This window comes from Penicillium verrucosum (genome assembly GCF_028828655.1).
Source record: "Penicillium verrucosum strain IBT 35672 chromosome Unknown utg000002l_segment0_segment0, whole genome shotgun sequence".
Taxonomy (NCBI): domain Eukaryota; kingdom Fungi; phylum Ascomycota; class Eurotiomycetes; order Eurotiales; family Aspergillaceae; genus Penicillium; species Penicillium verrucosum.
The window spans coordinates 1,310,669-1,333,390 of record NW_026643211.1 but is presented as its reverse complement, the minus strand read 5'-3'; the positions used below and the strand labels follow the sequence as shown (position 1 = coordinate 1,333,390).

Below are 22,722 nucleotides of genomic sequence, written 5' to 3'. Positions count from 1 at the left end.
CGATCTTTGTCGTGGCTCATGGAGTACTCATTATATTTATCGAAGGACAGGTCAGTTGTTAGTATTTGTGTGCCGACTAGCCGAAAGGGCGACGGGAGATCGCTGATCGCAATGCGGCATCCACATCCCATACTCGGAAGCCTGGCGCCCGGCCGAGAATTCTGAGGTTTGCGAGAAGTACTAGGCTCATGTCAGTGATGTCGACAAAAAAAAAGGAGCAAATGTGTTGTTAACTCACAGTCAAAGAAACACTCAACATCCAGAGTATACGGCGATAGGGTGGGTGATTCCGACTCCGTCTTCTCAACAGGAGTAGTCCCAGCAGATGAAGTATAGAGACTAGAAAAAGTCGATCGATCCGGCGAAAATCCATACAAAGCCCCAACCAAGCTCTCGGGAACACGAAGTGTCACCGCCGACCCCTCAAGCGCAAGACCCCGATGCTCCAAATACCCCTGCACATCATGACAATCAAACCACTCCCCATCAAGATCCAGCGAACGGATCCTCTCCTCCTCACCCATCTCCACCTGCATGACATCCACCCCTCCCTCCAAACCGCCAGCAACAGGCTCTCGCTCCCCACTCCAATCCTCATCCCAATCCTGGATCCCACCCCGCTGCAAAATCCACTCCATCCGCCGCAGAATCTTCCCCGGTCTCCGACTATTCTCCGGGTACACGGGGTTTCCGTCCCCCGTCTACGCGGGGGAAATGCTTTCCCGCCCCGCCGAGCGTGTAGAACGCCATCTTGGTGTATTCCAGCCCGCTCCCGATCTCGGATTGTAGCTTGCGTCGGAAACTTCGTCGTATGCCTGCTATGTCGTGGATGCAGGGGACGAGTCCGAAGACGCGGCTTAGCAGGGCGGGATCGCTGCGGGGATCTGTTAGCCAGCGGTAGGTGTGCTCCAGGCTGAATCTGTGGAGACGACGGGAGAGGTTGGATTCTTGGTGGCTGTAGGTGTAGATAGTTGATGTTGGGAGGATGCGGTTTATTAGTGGGGATGGGGAACGGGCGCGATTGTATGGTAGGTATGAAGATGAAGAGCTGTTGGGGTTATTCTTCTGGGGAGGTGTGTGTGACACTTCATAGCCGAATATGTCCTTGTCTCTCAATGGAGGATTGGTTTGCTCGAGTTGGAAGTCACTGTTGTTCTTGGAAGTAGCTCGGGTCTTGTTTATTTCTGCTAGAATGAGTTCCCGTGTGAGAGTGATATAGTCCACGCTTGGCTGAACAGTTGGATCGTCGTTGAGGTGAGCGACTGCATCGTGATGGACTCCGTCTAGAAGGTCTGATACATTCTCTAGTGTCTGCTCTAGTACATCGACGCGAGATCGGAGAGTCTGTATAGTACTCTCCTTTTTGAGACGATAGGTGCGTTGTGCCCGTCGAATCTGCAGGCGGCGTTCCTGTAGAGCTGGTCAACGATGTTACTATCGTAGGGCCGAACAGTATCTACCTCGATGGCACTGGCATCTTTGGCCTCTAATCTCGGTCGGCCTCTTTTCCGCACGGGACGATCCGGAGTGGCCGAGTCTCTGTCGGTCACTTGGTCGGGGATCTCCGGTGGTTTGGGTCTCTTTCGGGGTCGGCTTTCCCTGGTGTTTATTGCTATTTCTTGTTCTTGGGACAGTTCCAGGTAGGATCTTGACGATAGCATGTCCATCCCGGGATCCTTGGATCTGCAGTTTTGAGCTAAAATGATAAAATGATAATAGTACAATAATTCAATAGTTCAATAATCCAATAGTCCAATAGTCCAATTTGTCGAGATTATCAGAGAGAACTGTGGACGTTGGAGGTTGAAGTTTACCAAGTTGCAATTAGTTGATCAGTAATCATTAATTGATCAGTAATCCTCAACCTCGGCCCAACCGTGGGGATACACTAATGCGACAGGGATTCCCCACCTGCACGCACATACAACATAAACAATAACTACATAACTACATAACTAGTTTTTTATACAAAATTGTAGTATCAGCACAACTTGTATAATTGTAAAATTAATCCATGTGCATATTATATTATATTTTAGGACGTTTTATGTCACATGGGGAAAACCCCCTCAAACACACAGGCACACAGACACACAGACACACCTCGGGTGTTACATTCGGAGGAAGCTGGAATTTGGATATGAGAATAGGAGAACCTATACGGAGTACAACAAGAAAGATACGGTGACTCCGACACAAACTCGGGTCTAAACTCACCAAGTAACAACTCCGAGATCCAGATCGGTGAGGAGATTGCATGAAGTGTGAAATCCGCTGCCGATCCAAAAAAAAAAAAGACATCCACCATGACTGCCATTGGCTCTTCAACCTTAGCTCGGTGACGATCATGTCCAATCCTTACTACGGAGGTTTTACCCACTTATGCTTGGACCCGAGGTTGTTGCATTGTTATAAAACAACGATTTCTTTGCATTTCCCAGAAAAGTTCAAATCCCTCTTGACAGAACAGGATCATGGCTTTGTCATTCGTCTTGGGTTTTGCGGCCGCAGCACTCGTGCTGCAGGTCATCCGAATGGTATTTAACTCATGGCAACACTCCCGCAATGCTAAGAGTCTGGGTTGTGGCAGTGTACCATTGTACCCGAGCAAGGATCCTTTAGGAATCGACAACCTGAAACAGTCCCTGGTAGCAGACAAGGCCAAGGTGATACCTGAATTGTCCGAGCAGAGGGTCAAGATCATCAGTGACCAGGAGCGCCGCTATGTCACTACGTTCTCCATCCGCAACCTCGGTCGCACCCACATTTTCACTATCGACCCCAAGAACATCCAGGCTCTCCTAGCTACACAGTTCAAGGACTTCGAGCTTGGTTCTGTCCGTCGAGTTAACCTTCATCCGCTGCTGGGCACGGGTATTGTGAGTCATCTGCTATGCCTTAATTTATCCTCCCATCTCCAATCCGGGTATTAACTGTTTATAGTTCACCGCCGATGGAGAGGAATGGAGCCGATCCCGTGGCCTACTTCGGCCTCAGTTCACCCGCGAGCAGATCAGTCAGTTGGATTTGGAGGAGGAGCATGTGCAAAAGGCTATGCAGGCTCTACCCACCGCAGCCAACGGATGGACTGCCACAACCGACATCCAATCCATCTTCTTCCGCTTGACCATCGATTCCGCCACAGAATTCCTCTTCGGTGAAAGTGTTGAGAGCCAACTCGGCGCTCTCAACAGCCTGAACAGACCTGAAGACTCCTTCGCCAACTACTTTGACAAGTCCCAATGGGTCTGCGCGCAGCGCAGCCGCTTCGAGAAACTCGCCTTCCTCGCTGAGAACAAGGAGACTAAGTTCTCGGACAAGCAAGTCCACTCCTTCGTCGACAAAGTCGTCTCCAATGCGCTTGCAGCTTCCCAAGCCGAAAAGAAAGCCTCCCCCGACCAAAAGTCCACCTATGTCTTCCTCGAAGCTCTCCTCGAAGTAACCCGTGACCCAATCGAACTCCGCTCCCAACTCCTCAACATCCTCCTCGCTGGTCGTGACACGACAGCTTCCCTCCTAAGTTGGACAACCCTCATGCTAGCCCGACACCCAGAAGTCTTCACCAAACTCCGCGAAACAATCATCTCCAACTTCGGTACCTTCTCCCACCCCCAGAACATCACCTTCGCAACCTTGAAATCCTGCCAGTACCTGCAGCACGTGATGAACGAAGTGCTTCGTCTGTACCCAGTAGTCCCCTTCAACCGCCGCAACGCAACCCGCGACACGACTATCCCGCGCGGTGGCGGTCCGGACGGTCAGGACCCTGTCTATGTCCGCAAGGGCCAGTCGGTTATCTACTCGACGCATGTTATGCAGCGTCGTAAGGATCTGTGGGGCCCTGACGTTGAGGAGTTCAAGCCTGAGCGCTGGATGGATCGTAGGCCTGGATGGGAGTATATCCCCTTCAATGGTGGGCCGCGGATCTGTATTGGACAGCAGTTTGCGCTTACTGAGGCTGGTTATGTTATTGTGAGGCTTTTGCAGCGCTTTGATCGGATTGAGGATGTTTATCCGGATCGGCAGATTCGGTATGGCCTTACCTTGACGAGTGCACCTGGTGATCTGGTTACTGTGCGTTTGCACCAGGCCGAGGATGCTTGAGCTGGTTAAGTTGCCTTTTTGTTCTGTGGTTTTCTTTTTTTTTTTTTGGCCTTCATTTTCTAAGGCTGATAAGCGATGTATATTCTTTCTGCTGTTCTCTAGGGTCTAGTCGGGGTTTCCTAACTAGGACTGAGATCTGCCTCTGTCTCGGTGCTTTAATTTGTATTGATTCTTGTCTGACAAAGTTACTCTTGGGGGTATGGGCCGATGGATAATGATTATGAGAATGATATATTTACCCAGTTACGAACGCAATTCTTATAACAGAAGTTCCTAGAACCTCTCAGCATCTACAGGTCAATTTATCTAACTATCGTAAATGATAGTTATGACTAAGGTAACTAAGACGTCATCCACATAACTAATATAAGTAAATAGATATAGCACGCGTAGACTCTTAACATCCTCGTCTCTTTTCGCCAGATCCCACAGTTCTTTTCTTGAAATTCGAATTATCCGATTCAATGGCCGCTCCTTCCTCGGTGGGCAGCTACGCCCAGGGGCGAGCCATGTCAACCCCATACCCCTTCACAACCCTCGAGTGTCAATACCGAGATTTGGAGCAGTGTATTCACAAGATTGAAGTAGCGACGAATACTTCCACGGATCGTTCTCCAGCTGATGGGCCGTGTGTCCTTTTATACGACGTTGATGAACATTCATTCGACGAGATCCGCAAATCCGACCACCCGCTGTTAACTTCGTGTACAAAATTCTTCGACCCAAACACAAAATTCCTAGTTCTCAAAATGGAAACCCTCTATCATAGTTCAGCATCCATGGCAGTTACCAGATGGATCGACCAAAAGGCACACGACATGAACGTCGGTTCCGAGTTAGTCTTTACTGGAACTGGAAATTACAACCTCGCCCAGTTCGATGACAATGGGCTCCCCGAGATGTCTGAAGGAATTTTACAGACGATCCAAAAAAGAGCAGAGCAGGCAATCCACCCATTCGCCGTTCCTCCCTCTCGGACAATGAAATGGCCCACATTTGTCCTTGAAGTAGCCTACACAGAACCAAGAACCAAGGTCGAACGAGACATGAGGCTATGGCTCCAAGCTACGCAAAGCCAAGTCGAGTTTGCGATGACGGCGTCTGTGGACAAGTGGAACAAGCGAATCACACTCGAGCAGTGGGAGCTAAAGCATAAGCCCACCAAGACCAACCCGGACCGAATTATCGCAGACCCAGTTCAAAAAATGTGCATTGCAAAGCCACAATCGTCTAGTCAGAATCCTACTATCAGTGGGAGTTTCGAGATACCCTTCAGAAGCCTTTTTCTCCGAGATTGTCAAGGTAACGAGCATGATTTCGTCATGACTCATGAGGATATCACAAGGCTTGCTAGGGATATCTGGAGGGTGGGCACAATCCTAAGTGCCCAAGACTAGTTGGATTTCCCCGGCGCACAGTTCCTCCATCCTCTCCCTATATCCTCCTGGCTCTATTCATCGTCTGTTTTACGTTGCTCTTGTTGCTCCTGATGTCCTCTTGCTGGTGGTTATTAGCCTCTATTATTCCAAAATACTGCCTCGTATGGAGTTCGATCGAGATATATTGTCCGTCTGGATTACATGTGTAGTGTAGATCTCTTCTCTCTCCTCTAGTATCTGAAATATTAACAACAACTTCGCTGCCCACAATACATTACATTGTGTACCTTCATGATCTTATCTACCCTGTAGATCTCAACAATCCCTTAGTTGATACATTGGTAGTAGTAAGGGTTCTGCTTAACGCAGGTGGTACCACTCTCGCAGACAGTGGGACCAGTCCAGTTAATGCCACCGCACTGGTAGTAGTGCTTAGCAACGGATCCAGAAGAAGGGCTGGCGGTAGGTACCTGAGTGAAGGACTTGGCCGTGGAGGTGGAGGTGGCAGAGGCAGGGGCAGTGACAGTGGCGAGGGTAGTCGGGGCGGCAGCGGTGGTGGAGACAACGGGAACAACAGCGGCGGAAGTCTCAGCGGGAGCGGAGATAGTCGAGCTGGAAGACTCAAGCACGGAGCTGGGGACCTGGACGTTGCTGCTTGGGGTGCTGGTGACCTCGACGGCGGCAGCGGTGGTGGTGGAAGACTTGGCGGCGGTGGTGGTGGATGAAGAAGAAGAGGAGGCGGGGGTAGAGGCAGTGCCGTCAACGAAGTACTTCTCCAGGATGGGAAGGTAGGTAGAGTAAGCAGGGCCGTTGCTGGGCTCCAAGCTGTACATGTAAGATCCCCACATGGGACCAGCGGACCACCACTCGGCGCCCATCCAGACATCGCTGTTCTCAGACATGTAGGAGAGCATGCCCTCGACGGCAGCCTCGCAGTTGGCGTTAACACCGCCGGCGAACTCGCCGATGAAGCCCTTCTTGTTGTTATCCTGCAACCAGGTGGTAGCGGACTGGAGTCGCTCCTTTCCGATGGTGGCGCTGACGCAGGACTCAGAGGTGCCGGAGCTGTCGCCGTCAAGGTACTGGTGCATCTCGTAGACAATCTTGTCCTCGGAGTCGGTCAGGGCCTTGAGGTTGTCGTTGTTAGTGGTCCAGGACCAGGCACCGGAATAGGCGTTGCCTTCCACGAAGATGTACTGGCTGGTAGCGCCAGCGGCACGAATAGCGTCAATGGCAGCCTGGTTGAGGTCAAGGACGAGGGTCTGGTCGAGGTCGTGGTACTCGTTGTCTATAGAGGTGGTGTTAGCGGATGATGGTTTGGATTGTGTCACTTTAACCATAAGGTGATGGCTTACTAGTGTCGAAGATGACCTTCTCATCGGAGGAGAACTCAGTAGCAAGGGTCTTCCAGAAGGCCTTGAAATCGGAGGTCGAGGTGATGATGTTGCCATGGCTAGAGATAGAGCTTTAGTATCATACCAATAATAGTTAGGGTAGGAAATTCTAGTTTTAGTCAACTTACTATCTTCCGTAGTTGTGGGGGTCAATGACGGCATAGGCACCGCTGTCGGTGATGAACTTGATAGTCTATACAATGGAACTGTTAGGCCTGGGTTGGGGAGAATCAATAACCACAATAGACATATCACGTACAGACTTGAGGGCGGCCAGGTAAGTGGCATCCGGGGCGCCAGTAATGCTGGTTGGCACCAGGCGCTCCATCAAGAAGGGCACACGGAAGATGTTCATGCCGGCATCTCTCAGGATCTGAATCTGGGAAGTCTTGGGCCAGGCGTAGTCTTGGTCCAGAGTACCGGGGATGTTGCTACCGAATTCGGCACCGGACTCGCTAACACCGAGCCAAGTGAATCCATTGGCACGCTTTTTGATATTAGCGCTCTGCTTGGTGTGAACAACGTCTCTTCCTTGGGGGTATGCGCAAGCAACGGTTGCGGCGCTGGCAGCCAGAACAATGTTGGTGAACTTCATTGTGAATAGTAAAATGTAAAAGAGAGTGAGTGTCGAGTTTGACGGTAAAGAATGTGACGGAACAGAAGTAAAAGAACGGAAATCAAGAGACCAGTCTTGAAGTATGAATGAATGTGAATGAATGTATGCACGATAAAGCCTGCGGGGACTGTCTGTTATATAGCCATGCCCTGCTCGGACGCGTCAAATAGCGTCTGGTCTACAAAATGGACTAACATGCAATCCAAGACAGTGTGGATTCCCTGTTTGATATCTCTCATAGAACCACTATGGAAAATCATTCGGCTTAATTATGACCGGGATTACCGGGAGACGCTAACCCTAACGCCTTCAGGGGATATCCCTTCTAGAGGGCGGATCCTCCTCACTACCGAAGAAACCGGATAAACGGTCAAGTTTCTCAAAAGCCACTAGATCAGGCACGCATGACCAAGAATGGTCCAAGGCTGTGTAAAGCCCCATGTTATCCATACCCCACCCCAATATACATCGGAGATTAGCAGTCAACGCTTAGCCCCATGGCCCGATAACATGTGGAGATGACAGCACTAAAGGGGTGCCAAAGTCAGGCCAGCTTCCATTTCACTAGTTTTGATGAGTCGCGTCAAAAAAAGAGGCAATCTAAAATAAATTGTGCTGATACACTTGTGGAATAGGCTAACCCTTCTTGGGTGTAGTGGCCGAAATGAAGTCCCGGTAAATGAGAAATGCTCAAGATGAAACGCCTTGTGACATTTAGGGTTGGTAACTGTTGGATCCCCCAGCCTAATTTTCTCAAATGAACTTGTCTCAAATGAACTCGGAGGAACCTTTGCGGACCTGTAAAAGCAGGGCAACTCATATCGAAGCCAATGCAATTATCCACATTTCCGATTAATCCCGGGCATAATTTATAATGCGAACGATAGAAATTCAGGGGATGTTTGGGACTTTTGAAAGACCTTAGAAAGCCAGTATGCTCAAGTACATCAGAGTGATATTTCCACTACCAAGGCTGAGGATAGCAACTAACTATAAAATGGACAGACCACATGTTTTTGATAAAATTGGGCCTACCGTCTTTGTATTGGAACTACCACATGCACTTCCCAACGGAATATTTACAATACACATTCTGCCCTTAATTTCTTATGGTTTACGGAGTACTTCAAATAAATTAGACTGGAAGTTCCAATTAATTATCGTACTGGCTAATTCTGGGCTGATCTGGAATTTTAGCCAGTCCCAAAACTAGTGAGTGGTTCAGTATCCAATACTCCCAATCATGTCTAAGATGGACATCTTAGAGTCTTAGATCATGAGGCGCTCGACCTGGTTCTTAATAGCACGGATCTGAGCGGTCAGGTCGCTGGCCTCGTTCGTAGTGATAGAGGCAGCAATCACGGGGCGGGAAACACCGGTAGCACGGCCGAGAGCCATCTTGCTAGGAACGTAAACGTAGGGAACCTAATTTAGATGATCAGTCGAAATCCTCAGTGTAGAGCTCTAAGATATTCAACTCACATTCTTATCCTCGGCCAAAAGAGGCAAGTGAAGGACAATAGCTAGCGGGCTAGTATCCGCGGCCATGATCACAAGTTCACTAGTACCCCGGTTAAGGGACTTGGTGCACTCGTTGGCGCCCTAAGACAACGGTTAGATTAAGTTTAGAAACCATTGAGATTGTATACAAACCTTCTTCAGTTGGCGATAATGAGCGGCCTGCTGCACAAGATCGAGGAGGCTCTGGGCAAGGGCCTCATCGGCGATAGGCCAGGCGGCGCTAGTGTCTTCAGCCATTGTTATGTTATAGTTGGGAACTTAGAAACCAGATCTTAAGAAATGGCTCACTCGGTGGATCACGGCCGTGTAATTGCAACAGAAAATAAGAGGTATATAACTAGATTAAATTGTGTTAAAGATAATCGTGGGAAATTTTCTTCAGGAAGTAGTATCGGCAGAATATAAGGGCGGTGTCTGACACAACATCTAGGTAGCTGAGATCTATATAACTAATTGGATTCGTCGACAACGTGTTTCATACTCCGACCTAGCTGCAGATAGTTAAGAAACGAATACATTGTATCACTGTATCTCGACCAATATACCCAGTACAGCGGGCCAAAAAAAAAATTGCCTAAATAAGTCAGATACATATGTCTGTAAAGTAGTCGATGTTCAGCGTACCATCATTACTCAATAATTCGGGCATGCCCCCTAGGGACAATACTGATCCTTTCTGCTTGGTTCCGAGCTTCAGCTCGGGGAGACTCATACCGGTTATTAGTGCGCCCCAGCAAACGCCAAATCTAAGGAATTAAGTATCTTTTGTATGACTTACCAATGCAAAAGGTACTTAGATACCCTATAAGCATAACATACTTTTTCTAGGCCCTCAAGCTAGAAGATATAGATAGTGTGAAGTAGGTCTATATTAGTTAACCAGATTTTGATAAGGAATATTAAGTATACTAAAATAAAGATATTACCTAGGTATCTAACCATTATATATATATGATGCTATTTCTAAACAATTATTCTTCTTCCATATTAAATCCTAACAATTAATACTACACATAACGATCACACAGTGAATGGGAGACCAGAAAGGGCTGCTCTTGACGCCGTTTTAAGCCGCCTGATCGATCGCCTTCCAACCTTGGAAAATACATGTGAAATTGGTCTCTCTAGTTATTAGCTCCTGTGACTTAACTTCTACAACTCTCAACTCAACGATCAATCTCACATTGCACCATGCACTTCGATGTCCACCACGTAGACCTCTCCTAACATACATACTACGAGCCAACAAGTCTTATCAACCGAGTCAACCTTCCTTCAATTCTTCCTTCCATGCTTCCTTTTATGTAGGCGTATCTTCCATCTGTTATTGTCCCTGGGTAGTAACTTCCCCGACTATACCGTGGTTTACTTGTTTACTCTGCCTATCTTTACAACCTCCCCCCTCCCCCCATCTCTTTCATCCTCTTTTCTTCTCGATGAGCCCAAGAAATACTCTTCGAAGTTTCTCTTCTTCTTTCAATTTTCTCTCAGTTGAATTGCTCGAGCTATGGATCCAGTCCAGGAATATGAACCTTTCCGCTTTCTCGATGCAGCTGCCAAGGAAACAACAGTCGCTCTCACTCGCGCCAACACCCGTCATGGGTTCATAGGCGGATATGCGACGTCTCTGATTGGCGGATCGAGAATGACTGAGGTACATATTCCTATATCGTCTCGGCATGATTTATGAGTTAATCTGACTCAGGGCATTGATGTAATCGTGGATTCGGACCCAAACGAGGCCCGCAACAAGCTTCTCCAGGCCGACGCCCGCTTCACGATGACCCCCAGCAGCAAACTTGCGTTTTCCGGAATGGATAATAAGCCCATCGTAGTTGAGCTTCTTCGTGGAGGAGAAGGCAGACAGTTGAAGTTACCTGATGCAAATTCGGTTTCTCTTCGCTCCATCACTGCCAATGACCTACCGGAACGTGTTGAGGAGACCCCAAGTAAGTACCCGTGTATTCTGCTAGAGCCAGCTTTATAATCAATCATGGCGCTTAAGTCCCAACCATTGCACCCTCCGTCCTCGTCCTCACCAAGCTCAAGAGATGGGCATTATTCGCCAACTCCACTCGTCCCGCAAGTACCAGTAAAGCAGCGAGGGATGTCAAAGATATTCAGGTAATCCTAATCTGGCTGGTTAACGATGGCAGTCTTATCGATTTCGAGGGATATCCGGAGAAGCCCAAGCACGAGTTACTCGCCTTGGTTCGCGAGCTATACCAGATGCATACCACAACTCGCCCTTTGCTTGCGGCCACCTTGAGCGCGGAGGATTTGGCACTCATCAGCAATTAGAAAGCTGGTGTGACGAGTCACCGGTATCGACTTGTTGCCTTGATACCTCAAACATAATAGGCATCCGCGCGCATCCAGTTCCTCTCGTTTCTATATCCTCCTATCCTTCTCTCCAGATACTGAGTTATTTCGTCAAATGCTAGAGTGAGAGTTGGGGGTAACAGAGAGGAGAGCGGAGGCGATAAAAGAACTAGAATTACAATAAGCTTCAGGGAATCGTGATAGGTTTCCCTTTGGTGGAGATGTCATGCAATGGACTTAGCTCTAGCCATAACGGATTCACACCTGGTCAATAAAAGTACCAATATCCCATTAACTTACTACGTTTATTGATATTCTTTCAGCACGTACCTAGGTCCTCAGAGCCGGTAAATAGATCGACAGTCTCAGAGAACAGATTCAGACATACGGAGATGGTCTTTTCTCATTAGCAACTAGTTAACTGATCAATAACACGACAGTCTCGCATTACAGATTCGGAAATCCTCAGATAGTCCTTTTCATCGGCGCCCCAATCCCAAGTTTCCATTTCTCTCAACGCTTCTCCGACTCTATTTTAGTAATCTTCTTCGCTCTCATCGTCGTCGCATTCCCATCCTTCGTATTCAGCGGCTTTTCACGTAAAATATAAAAACATATAAAAGACAGTAGATCATATTTTACTCGAAGTCTGAAACTATCGCCAAGGGGGTGGTTGAGGAGATAACGAAGCAACGAAACCATGTATTTGGTGGGTTTGGGTGTTAAGATCTTGAGCGTGCGGTCGAAGGTGGATGTGACTTCGTAGGTATCCTGAAGCGTAAGGCCTACAAATGACAGCGGGTAGAGATATACCGGACACCTCTTGCCCAACCTATGGATAGTGCAAGCTCGATCCCATTCTCCGTTGTAAGTAACAGCTCCTGTGGATAGGGGCACAGAAGGGAAACCCAGGGCTGATAGAGTTTCTAACGCAAGCGAGAGTAGTTCATCCGGGACTGCCCACTCCACGCGCTAGAATTCAAGACATTAGAAATGCCCAACGAGCCGACTAGTCAATGCCACAAAAGCACTTTGATACTTACCAGAAGGATCACAGGGTCTCCGTAGCGCCACTGGATCTGCTCCCCATACTCCACGATGGGGATATTCTACTCGGTCAGAGCTTTCGCAGCTACGCTCATGATGGGCGCATGATGCTGTGTTCACAGTGTCTCTTCCTCGGGTGGCGATGTCTCTTCTTTGCTTAGTGATGTCTCTTTCTGCGCTGTTGGGGTCTCTACCTGGGGCGGAGAAGTCAGTTCCTGTAGCGGTAGTGCCATCTTTCAGCCACCGAAAATCAATGAACCCGAAATGAGAAGGAGGTTAAAGTTTGGCATTCATGGAGTGAGATAAGGAAATTGGGTTATCGCGAAGAGTGCCGATCTGCGACCCTCAGTTGCCGATTTAGGATTAGTCAGATCCCAGATCACATGCCATGAAATTGCCTCCTTTTCTTTAGTTATCTATTCCTGATAGAACCATAGTAGTGTAGATAAAAGAGATCTACCTTGCCTAGTTACATACTAGGCACATAATAACGCACTAATTCGTACACTATTTTTTACTGATGTGGTTCTGTCCACAGAAGGAATTGTCTGATTCTGAAAACTATCTGGATCGTACGGTCTTATTAGCGTATCCCAGTTGGGCTAGTCAGTATCCCACCCTCTATGAGGCGAACGAAGGGAGCTGCCAATTTCAACTACATTCGCGTTATGTGGGATTCGAACCCCAACAAGTGTACCACGTGATTTCCCAATAGCGTAATATAACAGAAACCAGAGTAAAACAAGCGCACTCTCTGAGGCTAATAAATGATCTCTAAGGAAAAAAAAAAATAGGTAGCTTCTCTTTGATTGAGCGTGTCATCCTTAGTGCAGGGGCCATGCTAATCTTCTCTGTATATTTTCATTTGACCATATGCCCCGAAGGGCGAAAAGATATCCTTAAAGTTCAATATAACCCCCATTTTGGGCAGAATATTACCGCCTACTACTTTTGCTGACAACTTTCTTAGCCTGTGATTGGATGGCTCCATGCTTACTTGTCACGTGGAATGGCAGGTTCGGTCTGAAGCTCTTGAACAGAATGTATCATTAATCAATTACTAAATCTAAGCGTATTCACTAAGCTAATAAGAAGCTACAGTGTGATGTTGAATTCGAATGAATGATCGCCTTGCCCGATCGGCACAGCCTTAGCATCATTGTCATACAACGTTCTTTCAAAATATCGGACCCGCCCATCAGGTCGTGCCAGGAGAACAGTCTGTTTCTGTGTCCCATATGATCCACAGGTATAGCTCTGGTCAGGAGGACCATTGGTTGGGGTGTTGGTCTCATCTTCTACCCGAGCTGCAGCGATTTTCTCTGCAGCTTGATCAGGATCATTTGGAGCACCGATGATAGGAACGAAGATGGACTTGTGCAGATGATGGATGTACATCTCAATTGTGGCCTCCTCCTCTGGCAGTCGTGGCAGACTATCAGTGCTGAGAACCTGCAGCAGACGATCAACCAATGCATCCTCATCCTCCCCCTCTCCCTTTTGTACATGCTCGGCAATAGCAGCCTCCATCAACTGCTCTCCATCAATAATCTTTGGCCAGGTTCTGTCATCAAAGCTTGTATTGCTAAGCCCTCGCGTCTGGTTCTTCTCCGTTGCCACCCAGGTGATCTGGTCCATATCTGAGGAACGGTTGGAGACAATTGCCAAGGGCTCATTGATATGCCCACATACCAGACTGAACCCACCCACCTGCTTTGCTTCTGGACTGGCCACTATACCTTGTACAAACTCCCTGGTATCCTCTCGCTTGTCGGTGTGCCCAATCAACCAGCTGTTGACAATGACGCCCCGGCTGTAGACTCCGATGGCTGCACCAGTCGTATCCTCACGGTAGTTGGTGAGAACTGCCACCTTTCCCTGCTTGGTAACTCCCATCCAAGTGCCATGTGTAGATCGGGCTAGGTCTCGTGAGCCGAGGACATGTGAGGCTGGCTCCGGCCACCAGTCTGGCGATGATGTGGGACGATGGAGGAATTCCTAGATATAGGTTAAGCTTGGAATTCCACTGCTCAGAGTGGGGATATACTTACATCTCTGTTGTTGATTATGATCAACGAGTATTCTGGGTGGGCAGTTGAGATTAATGCGATACACATGGTTTTGAGTTCCCGAGGTCCCCGGGGTAGTTGAACGTGCGGGGGGGATAACAATGCAGTATTCACTGGATTTAACAGCGGTGTATATAAGATAGAGTAAAGGTATGGACTCTAGAGAAAAAGGAAATGCTGGAAGAGAAATAGGAACGGGCCATAATAGGTAGATAGGTAGAAACCTTAGGAACTAGTTAAGGCAATGTCGGGTGATTGGGCCACTCGTTAGCGACGTGTGCCTCGTCGGGCCTGTACCTCCTGTAGCATATTCAAGATAATAACATTGATTTTCTAAAGATTAGCTGAAATATACCAAAATATAGATCTAAGATATACGATACTGTCTTAAACACACATGAATGACTGAATCATTAACAATATAAAGCAAAAGAAAGCAAAAGAAAAAGTGTCTCGTGACGTCAACACACATTGGGAAATGTAAGTAGAGTCACGTCTCTTAGGAGAGTTATCGTGAAGTGATTTAGCTGTACGGAGTACTACTTCTATTTTTACAGATTAACTGATTTCTTTTTTTAATTATAATATACCCCTGAACTATCTTTGTTGCCTTGTTCTCCTCTTTTTCTTTTTTCTTTTTTGTCCAACTTCGGTGTTCGTCTCAGATCAGCGGGGCTGACTGAAGACTAAAAATTCCCCCCAGGGATTTTCTTTTTTCACATCTTCAATTCACCCAGGTTTCATCATGTTTGGAATATTCGCGGACTTGTTGTCGTATGTTTGAGTTATATATGCCTTGGAAAGAAGCGGTCCGCAAGCTAACGCAGATCTATCTCTATAGCTCGGTCATCACGATCCTATTCCCCGTCTTTGCTTCTTATAAGGCTCTTCGTTCCTCTGACCCCTCACAACTCGCACCATGGCTGATGTACTGGGTGGTACTTTCAGTCATTCTGCTGGCTGAATCCTGGACAGTGTTTATCATCGGATGGTATAGTTCAGCCAGCTCCTTTTTAACAAGATCACAAGCTAATCGTCCAATAATTATCCAGGTTCCCATTCTACAGCTGGATTCGCCTCGGTTTCATGGCTTATCTCGTCCTCCCCCAGACGCAAGGTGCTCGTATACTGTACCAAGACTACGTGGACCCATTCTTGACACACCATGAGCGGGAAATCGAAGATATGATCGGCCACACCCATGAGCGGGCTAAGACACTGGGACTTCAATACTTCTACCAAGCCATCGATTTGATCCGACAGAAAGTTTTGGGTCTACCCCCGCAGCGCCCTACAACACCCCCTCAGCCAGGTGCCGCTTCTTACGCGCAGTCGCTACTATCGCGGTTCAACATCCCCGTTGGCGGAGCTGCCGGGGCGGCCAGGGCACCCGCCAACACAAATGATTGGTTTTCTGTTCTCAGTGCCGCCGTGGGCACAGCTACATCTGGAAAGACTCGGGAGGTGCGGGACGAGGAGCTTTCAGTCAGTGGCAATCTCCTCCAGCGCCAGATGCAGTCTATGTCTGGAGCCGAGAAGGCTCACTTTATTTCCTCGCAACGAGAGCTGTTAGATCACCTCCGGTCAACCCTAACACAAGAAGAGCAGAGCACCCCTCGAGGTGGACTCGAAGCTGACGACCTTGCCTACGGTGTACCGTTGCGCAAGAATCGCAGCGAGAACTCCTTCGAGGTGGTTGATGATGAGGATCTAGGGCATCGCTCGGAACGAAAGACTAGTGGTGGATGGACATCCGGTTGGTTCAACAGCGAACAAGATTCCTCCGCCTCCTCTGGTGCTGAATTCGCGGCGCGAGCTGTCGATGAGATCGCCCGGTCGCGGGCAAGCGGGTACGACCGATCCTAAGTTTGTCCGCGGAGTGTTTCCGCCTTTTTAACATCGGTGGTTAGAGTAGAACAAGAAAATCCAAAATAGAACTTGAAGGCTTTGCTCTTGTTAGGTGAGAGATCGGGATGGATTTTTTTTTTTTTTTTTTTTTGCGTTGCTAAATAACAGTTAAATGGAACTTGAATTGTGTACTCTGAGAACAACCGAGGATGTCAAGCCGAATCCGAATCCCTCCGGTCGGGAGGAATAGCCTTGCATAAAAGAGTTCACGCAGATGCACTGCAAGGACGGGGGGGATATGGGGAAGTAGTTATTTGATATATCCCTGTGCCTTGGGGAGTATTATTGAGTATTATTGAGTCAGTGCATTTAGGAGATAGGTATTTATGTGTACAGCCAGCCTAGCTAAGTATATAGGTATATATAGATATATATATATATATATATATGTACCTTATAAGTATCTTGTATAGTATAGATGTAACTAGATGTAGATGTATGTTGTAGATAGATGTAGCTAGTATGGGTCACCAGAAGTGGCAAACGGGGAAAATGGGGCATTTGGATGATCTATCAGGTTCCAGATGAATAAAGAATCGAGTCAGAGTCAATAATATGAGTAAGTAGAGTCATATAATATATTTATTTAACAGTTAGAGCTCATAGTTATTATGTAGTTTAGTTACCTAGTTAACTAGGTACTATAACGTAGTTAACAAAATTCTTTGTAACAAAGTGGCGTTGTAGACCATCACTTTCAACCTACGATTCTATTTTGACTCTCACTTGTCTTTCTGAAATTTCATTAATTTCATTGTTTTTCAAGTTTCTCAAGAGATTCAATCCCATAAAATCCCATTAATCACATTCAAAGGTACGTTGGGTCGACGGTACAACTCTCTCTTCCTCTCTCGTTCTGCCCTTTCGTTTTCCACAAACCCGAAATATTTTTTTTTCCCTTGGAATTTTTTCCCTCCCACCATCTTCTACCCTTTGAATCAACCCTTTTTTAAAAAAAAATCATAACACTGTCGACCAAAACGCTGCTCTTGCTGCGTACCTGGTCTTCTGTGTATTTCGGAAACTAGTTTTCCCTTTTTTTAATCAAGTTTCATCCCTTTGACAACCTGCATTTAGGTTTGGATGTGGCCTTGTTACGCCTCCGCGTACTGACATCACCTTCGTCTTTTTTTCTCCCTCGAACTTTCCTCCTTCTTCGCGCGTTTAGACGTACAACCTGTCTAATGAGCTCGAACCCTCCTCAGTCGGGCAACCAAGGACAAAGCACCGCTACTCCCGCCGCTTCGACCCAGCCCGCATCCTCTACCCCCCCTGGCTGCCACCCAGGCGCCAGCCAGATCTTACGCCAACGCAACTAAAAAGTCCGCGACGGACTCTACCGCCGCACCCGTCACCGTGGGCGGTTCAGCGCAACATGGGCAGTCGAGCTCCGTATCTGTGAACGGCAAACCCATGCAAAATCAAACTCAGCAGTCGGCCTCTTCTGGCGTGACCATTGTCAATGGAGCTCCCACTGCTTCGGCTGCTCCCTCCGGCGATCACTCTCGCAAGCCATCTGTGACCATCACCTCGAGCGGTACTTCCGGTTACATGCCCAACGGTGGTGGCCCGGCCAGTCGGCCCAACAGTCTTCAGTTCGGTTTCCAGCAGAGTTCTCCCAACATGGGTGCTCCCGCTGTACCTGCCTCTAACCAGGCCCAGGCTGGACTTGGTGCCCCTTCGACAAACCCCCGGGTGACTTCTCCTCAGACTTCTCCTTCGCCTATTCCCCAGCCCGCCTCCAGCGGCGGTCGCCCACCTCCATCGACTTACCAGGCGCAAGGAAATGTGCCGAACTTCGGTAGCTTCGGAGAATCTGCTGATGCCAACGTAAGTCTCTTGGAATCCTTCCCTCTCTTGAGTGATCTTGCTGTGCAAATGTGTATGGAGCGTGGCACCACCTGTGCGCGACTTTGCCAAGTCCTCATTTTCGGTTTGAAGTTGTTGTTGTTTTTTTTTTGCTCACATGGATGGTTTCGATTTCACAGGCTTCTCTTGCACACGGCGCTCAGCATTTGCGTCGCGAGTCCTCCCAATCCACCCACAGCGATATGAGCAACCACATGGGCAACGGCCCCGGACGTTCAAACTACCAGGGTGGTCGCGGTCGCGGATACTCCCAGCCTGGTTACCAGGGACAGCAGATGCCATACTCTCCTAACCCCGGTTTCCGCCAGACCCCCAACCAACCGCGAGGCGGTCCTAACATGGGCCCCCAGTTTCACGGCTCGAACCAGGGTCGTCCTTTGGCTCCCTACCCTAACTCGCCTCATCAAGCCAACCGCAGCCCTGCCCTGGCCAACGTTAACCCTACCACTCCCCAGATGAACCAGGTCCCGATGGCACACCCCCAGATGCCTCAGCAACCCTACGGTTACGGTCAACATATGGGCCCTCAAGCTGTGAGATCCCCCCTTCTCGTACTTTCCAGGATCCCTGGCGTCGGCCCCAAAGAAACCTTAGCAGCTCTTGGAGGCGCAAAGACGACACTCCATGCTCTCCCGAGTATCCCGTGGATCTTGCGCCTGAAAGTGGCCATTTCGAACAGATTCTAACTATGGTTAAATGTCAACAGTCATTCCCCAACGCCTACGATCCCAACTACTCTGGTTATTACAACCCGAACGGGGGTTACTACATGGGCCCGCCGTCTCCCCAGCCTCGTACTGCTGGCATGCCCTACAACCCTCAGTACATGGGACAGCAATTCCCTAACCCCATGCCTCAGGCGACACCGCTTTCGCGTACTCCCTCCCAGGTATCTACTGATCGTCCAGGTTCGAGCCTTGGCCAAGGACCAGCACCCACTGGTCCTGCTGTCCCCGGTCACACCCACACTGGCAGCCGCGCATCCAACAGCCCCGCTCCCAAGCCTCACTTCATCATCCCCTCAGCCAAGAAGAGTCCAATCATCATCAAGGACCCTAACAGTGGCTCGGTCAAGACCTTCGAAAAGAACCCCGCATCCCCTGCTCGCGCCACTCCTTCGCCCGTCAAGTTTACTCCTCCTCCCACATCCACTCCTCCCCCTCGCACTGCCAGCGCGTCTGAGCACACTCGTACCGAGAGCAAGTCGAATGCCACGAAGACCGACGAGGAGAAGAAGCAGGAACTGAAGGATGCTGTTCGCCTGAAGATCCAGCAGGACGAGGCTGCTCAGAAGCAGCGTCTGGCCGACGAGGCCTCTCGCAAGACCACTGAAGCTGCGTCGACCGATGCCAAAAAGGACGATACTGAGTCTGCCCGGGCTGCCGTTGAGGACCTTAGTATCAAGGATAAGGCCGCTCCTGTAGAGGAGCCCAAGAAGGTGGTTGCTGCTGAAGAATCGAAAGAGGTTGCTGCCCCTGCTGAAGAGCCCAAGAAGGCTGCTGCTCCTGCTCCCGCTCCCGCTCCCGCTCCCGCGGATGACGATGAGATCGACTTTGATGCGATCGAGCGTGAAATGGCCGAGATTGAAGCCAAGGAGCGTGCCGCCGAGGAAGACTACAACCGCGCCAAGCAAGCTAAGAAGGAAGAAGCTGCACGCAAGGAGCGCGAGGAACTTGAGAACTACGAGGCCAACATGAAGAAGGCTGAGGCTGAGGCCGAAGCCCGCGAGATTGCCCGCGAGAACGCCGCTCGTGTCGGAGGCGGCGAGGCCGCCCAGGACGACAGCAAGGATGCGTTTGCTTCGCTCAAGAAGGGTGGATACGGTGCCACCGAGTCTTCCACCCCTGGCGACAGCGGTGCTGCTACTCCTGTTTCATCTGACATGGGCCCACCAGCCAAGCCTGCCAGCGCCATTCCCAAGAAGCCCGCTGGCCTCAAGCTCGATACCCCCAAGCCCACCGAGCCCCTGCAAGCAACCGCAGGCATGAAGTCTTTGCAGAATGCCAAGTTCTTGGAAGACCTCAGCAAGGTCACTTACCCTTCGTCCATCACTCCTCCCAGTGCCGAGATGAACGCCGCTGCGCCCGAAGGCCGCAAGTTCCACTACGACCGGGACTTCCTGCTGCAATTCCAGGCCGCATTCAAGGACAAGATCTCCGTCGACTGGGACCTCCGTCTGCGGGACACAGTTGGTGATGCCACCGATTCTTCCCGTCCTCAGTCTGCCCGCACTCCTAGCATGGGTAGCCGTGCTGGCTCTCGCAGCGGCACTATGGGTCCAGGAGGACCCTTCCCCGCCATGGGCAGCTTCAACAGACCTGGTCAGATGCCCCCTATGGGCAGCGGAGCGATGGGCAGCCGCAATGCTTCCTTCCAATTCGGACGGGGTGGCCCTGGTGGCATGGGTCCTATTGGCAATATTCGCCAAAACTCTGCCGGTGTTCCTCCTCGTGGCAGCTCGAGCAAGGGTCCTCGCACCGACAGCCGGCCGAAGAAGCACGGTGGCCGAGGGGACGAGGCGCAAAACAAGTCGATGCCTCTTACTGCCGGCATGGATCTGAAGGCAATTCAAACCACCTCAAGTGGCTGGAAGCCTCGCAGTGTTGGCCAAAGTGGTGCTGGTCCCGCCCCCGGTGGTGATGCTGGCTACTTGGCACCGGATGTCGTGCAGCGCAAGGTCAAGGCTGCTCTTAACAAGATGACACCGGAGAACTTCGACCGTATCTCTGGTCAGATCCTCGCGATTGTCTCCCAGTCCAAGGATGAGACCGACGGTCGTACTCTGCGCCAGGTCATCCAACTCACATTCGAGAAGGCTACTGATGAGGCTCACTGGGCCCCTATGTACGCCAAGTTCTGTAAGAGCATGCTGGAGAGCATGAGCCCAGAAATTAAGGATGAGAACATTCGTGACCGAAATGGCACCGTTGTTGCTGGTGGAAGTTTGTTCCGCAAGTACCTGCTCAACCGCTGCCAAGAAGAGTTCGAGCGTGGCTGGAAAACTAACCTGCCTGCTAAGCCCGAGGGCACTACTGAAGAGGTATGTCGATCTGCAGCTAAACGTTATTTTCTCCCTGTACTAATAATCTATCACAGATTGCAATGATGTCTGACGAATACTACATCGCTGCCGCCGCTAAGCGTCGTGGTCTTGGTCTCGTCAAGTTCATTGGTGAACTGTACAAGCTTGGCATGCTTACAGAGCGTATCATGCACGAGTGTGTTAAGAAGCTTGTGGACTACGAGGGTATCCCCGATGAGGCCGAGGTCGAGAGTTTGACCAGTCTGCTGCGCACCATTGGTGCCAGTCTCGATGCCTCTGAGAAGGGACCTGCCATGATGGACGCCTACTTTGCTCGCATCCACCTGATGGTTGAGACACCCAACTTGCCCAGCCGTCTCCGTTTCATGCTTCTGGTAAGTTTCTCCCTCGTTCTCCGTCTTGTGAGGTGGGAAGAAGAAAAAAAATAATACTAACATGGGGTTTCAGGATATTATCGATTTGCGTTCCGCACGCTGGAACTCCAAGGATGCCGATAAGGGTCCTCAGACCATCGTTGAGATTCGCGAGGCTGTAAGTAACCTTGATTTCTGTCATTCATCATGTCTCGTATCTAACCCTTGAAATAGGCTGCCCGTGCCGCGCAAGCAGCTGAAGCCGAGCGCCAGCGCCAGTCCAGCAACCGTGGAGGCGGTGGCCGCATCCCCATGGGTCGCGGTGACGCCCGCGGCTTCGGATACGGAAACCAGGCTCCTCCCCCCCGATTACGCCTCTAGCAAGGTTGGCAGTGACGATCTCCGCCGCCTGCGTGCGACTCGCAACACCAACCAGCCCATGTCATTCGGTCCTTCGAGCCTTCTCGGCTCGCGCACCAACAGCGGTCGCAAGAACCTCGGTCCCGGTGGTAGCCTAGTCCGTGGAAGCGACGACAGCGCCGCCAGCAGCCGCACTGGCACTCCTACCGGCAGCAAGAAGGAAGACAACTCTTCCATGAATGCTTTCAGGTACGAAACTCCCAACGCTTTTATCCTACGGATCCCCCCCATGCTAATACCCTCCCCAGTGCGCTGGCTGCCCTTGAAGATCGGGATAACATGGCTACCTCGCCACCGTCAAACCCCACTTCCCCGATGCTCACCAAGTCGCAGCCCGCGGCCGCGGAGCGTCGTCCCTCAAAAACCCCATCTGTCAAGGACGGCGAACCCACAGCATAGAAAGTCCTTAGGAGTTAATGATCAACGTTTTCCATTTTCTTGGTTCACAAAAAGATTTCTTCATTTTCGTCATTTCCCATTGTTCTTTTTTCCCGTGAGGAAAGCCATGCACCTTTGTTTTTAATCGGTCTCAGTCCTTTGCATTTTCCGACTGGTCGGTTATCCCCTAGGACTTCCCCCTTTTTCACTTTATCAACCGCCGGTTTTACTTTTTCGAACCTTTCGAAAAAGAAACCCGATTCATAGTGTACAATTTTGACATCTTTTCAATTCTTATT

General features: G+C 49.7%; 9 protein-coding genes across 9 annotated transcripts; 5 read left to right on the top strand and 4 right to left on the bottom strand.

Moving 5' to 3' along the window:
* Positions 1-76: 76 nt before the first annotated feature.
* Positions 77-1,667, bottom strand: N7516_006127 (bZIP transcription factor; the record flags this gene model as incomplete). Its single annotated transcript, XM_057218847.1, has 4 exons — positions 77-180; positions 239-620; positions 682-1,410; positions 1,461-1,667. 4 exons carry the CDS (start codon positions 1,665-1,667, stop codon positions 77-79), a joined length of 1,422 nt encoding a protein of 473 aa, XP_057072938.1.
* An 807-nt stretch (positions 1,668-2,474) lies between these two features.
* N7516_006126 (cytochrome P450) lies at positions 2,475-4,104 on the top strand (the record flags this gene model as incomplete). The annotated part of the gene is made up of 2 exons (XM_057218846.1): positions 2,475-2,879; positions 2,944-4,104. The coding sequence occupies 2 exons, from the start codon at positions 2,475-2,477 to the stop codon at positions 4,102-4,104; spliced, it is 1,566 nt and encodes a 521-aa protein (XP_057072937.1).
* Positions 4,105-4,568: 464 nt separating this feature from the next.
* N7516_006125 (uncharacterized protein) lies at positions 4,569-5,501 on the top strand (the record flags this gene model as incomplete). The annotated part of the gene is made up of 1 exon (XM_057218845.1): positions 4,569-5,501. One exon carries the CDS (start codon positions 4,569-4,571, stop codon positions 5,499-5,501), a length of 933 nt encoding a protein of 310 aa, XP_057072936.1.
* A 308-nt stretch (positions 5,502-5,809) lies between these two features.
* On the bottom strand, positions 5,810-7,472 carry egl3 (putative extracellular endoglucanase/cellulase; the record flags this gene model as incomplete). Its single annotated transcript, XM_057218844.1, has 4 exons — positions 5,810-6,771; positions 6,839-6,936; positions 7,006-7,070; positions 7,137-7,472. The coding sequence occupies 4 exons, from the start codon at positions 7,470-7,472 to the stop codon at positions 5,810-5,812; spliced, it is 1,461 nt and encodes a 486-aa protein (XP_057072935.1).
* A 1,290-nt stretch (positions 7,473-8,762) lies between these two features.
* N7516_006123 (uncharacterized protein) lies at positions 8,763-9,251 on the bottom strand (the record flags this gene model as incomplete). Its single annotated transcript, XM_057218843.1, has 3 exons — positions 8,763-8,918; positions 8,976-9,095; positions 9,147-9,251. The coding sequence occupies 3 exons, from the start codon at positions 9,249-9,251 to the stop codon at positions 8,763-8,765; spliced, it is 381 nt and encodes a 126-aa protein (XP_057072934.1).
* A 1,270-nt stretch (positions 9,252-10,521) lies between these two features.
* N7516_006122 (uncharacterized protein) lies at positions 10,522-11,315 on the top strand (the record flags this gene model as incomplete). Its single annotated transcript, XM_057218842.1, has 3 exons — positions 10,522-10,668; positions 10,720-10,963; positions 11,020-11,315. The coding sequence occupies 3 exons, from the start codon at positions 10,522-10,524 to the stop codon at positions 11,313-11,315; spliced, it is 687 nt and encodes a 228-aa protein (XP_057072933.1).
* Positions 11,316-13,478: 2,163 nt separating this feature from the next.
* On the bottom strand, positions 13,479-14,533 carry N7516_006121 (NRDE family protein; the record flags this gene model as incomplete). The annotated part of the gene is made up of 2 exons (XM_057218841.1): positions 14,435-14,533; positions 13,479-14,381 (listed from the first exon to the last, which is right to left on the bottom strand). Exons 1-2 carry the CDS (start codon positions 14,498-14,500, stop codon positions 13,479-13,481), a joined length of 969 nt encoding a protein of 322 aa, XP_057072932.1. The 5' UTR covers positions 14,501-14,533.
* Positions 14,534-15,197: 664 nt separating this feature from the next.
* N7516_006120 (HVA22/TB2/DP1 family protein) lies at positions 15,198-16,318 on the top strand (the record flags this gene model as incomplete). The annotated part of the gene is made up of 3 exons (XM_057218840.1): positions 15,198-15,226; positions 15,294-15,443; positions 15,505-16,318. The coding sequence occupies 3 exons, from the start codon at positions 15,198-15,200 to the stop codon at positions 16,316-16,318; spliced, it is 993 nt and encodes a 330-aa protein (XP_057072931.1).
* Positions 16,319-17,773: 1,455 nt separating this feature from the next.
* On the top strand, positions 17,774-22,444 carry N7516_006119 (putative eukaryotic translation initiation factor subunit eIF-4F; the record flags this gene model as incomplete). Its single annotated transcript, XM_057218839.1, has 7 exons — positions 17,774-18,190; positions 18,349-18,891; positions 18,936-21,269; positions 21,326-21,646; positions 21,720-21,803; positions 21,882-22,234; positions 22,294-22,444. 7 exons carry the CDS (start codon positions 17,774-17,776, stop codon positions 22,442-22,444), a joined length of 4,203 nt encoding a protein of 1,400 aa, XP_057072930.1.
* Positions 22,445-22,722: the final 278 nt, after the last annotated feature.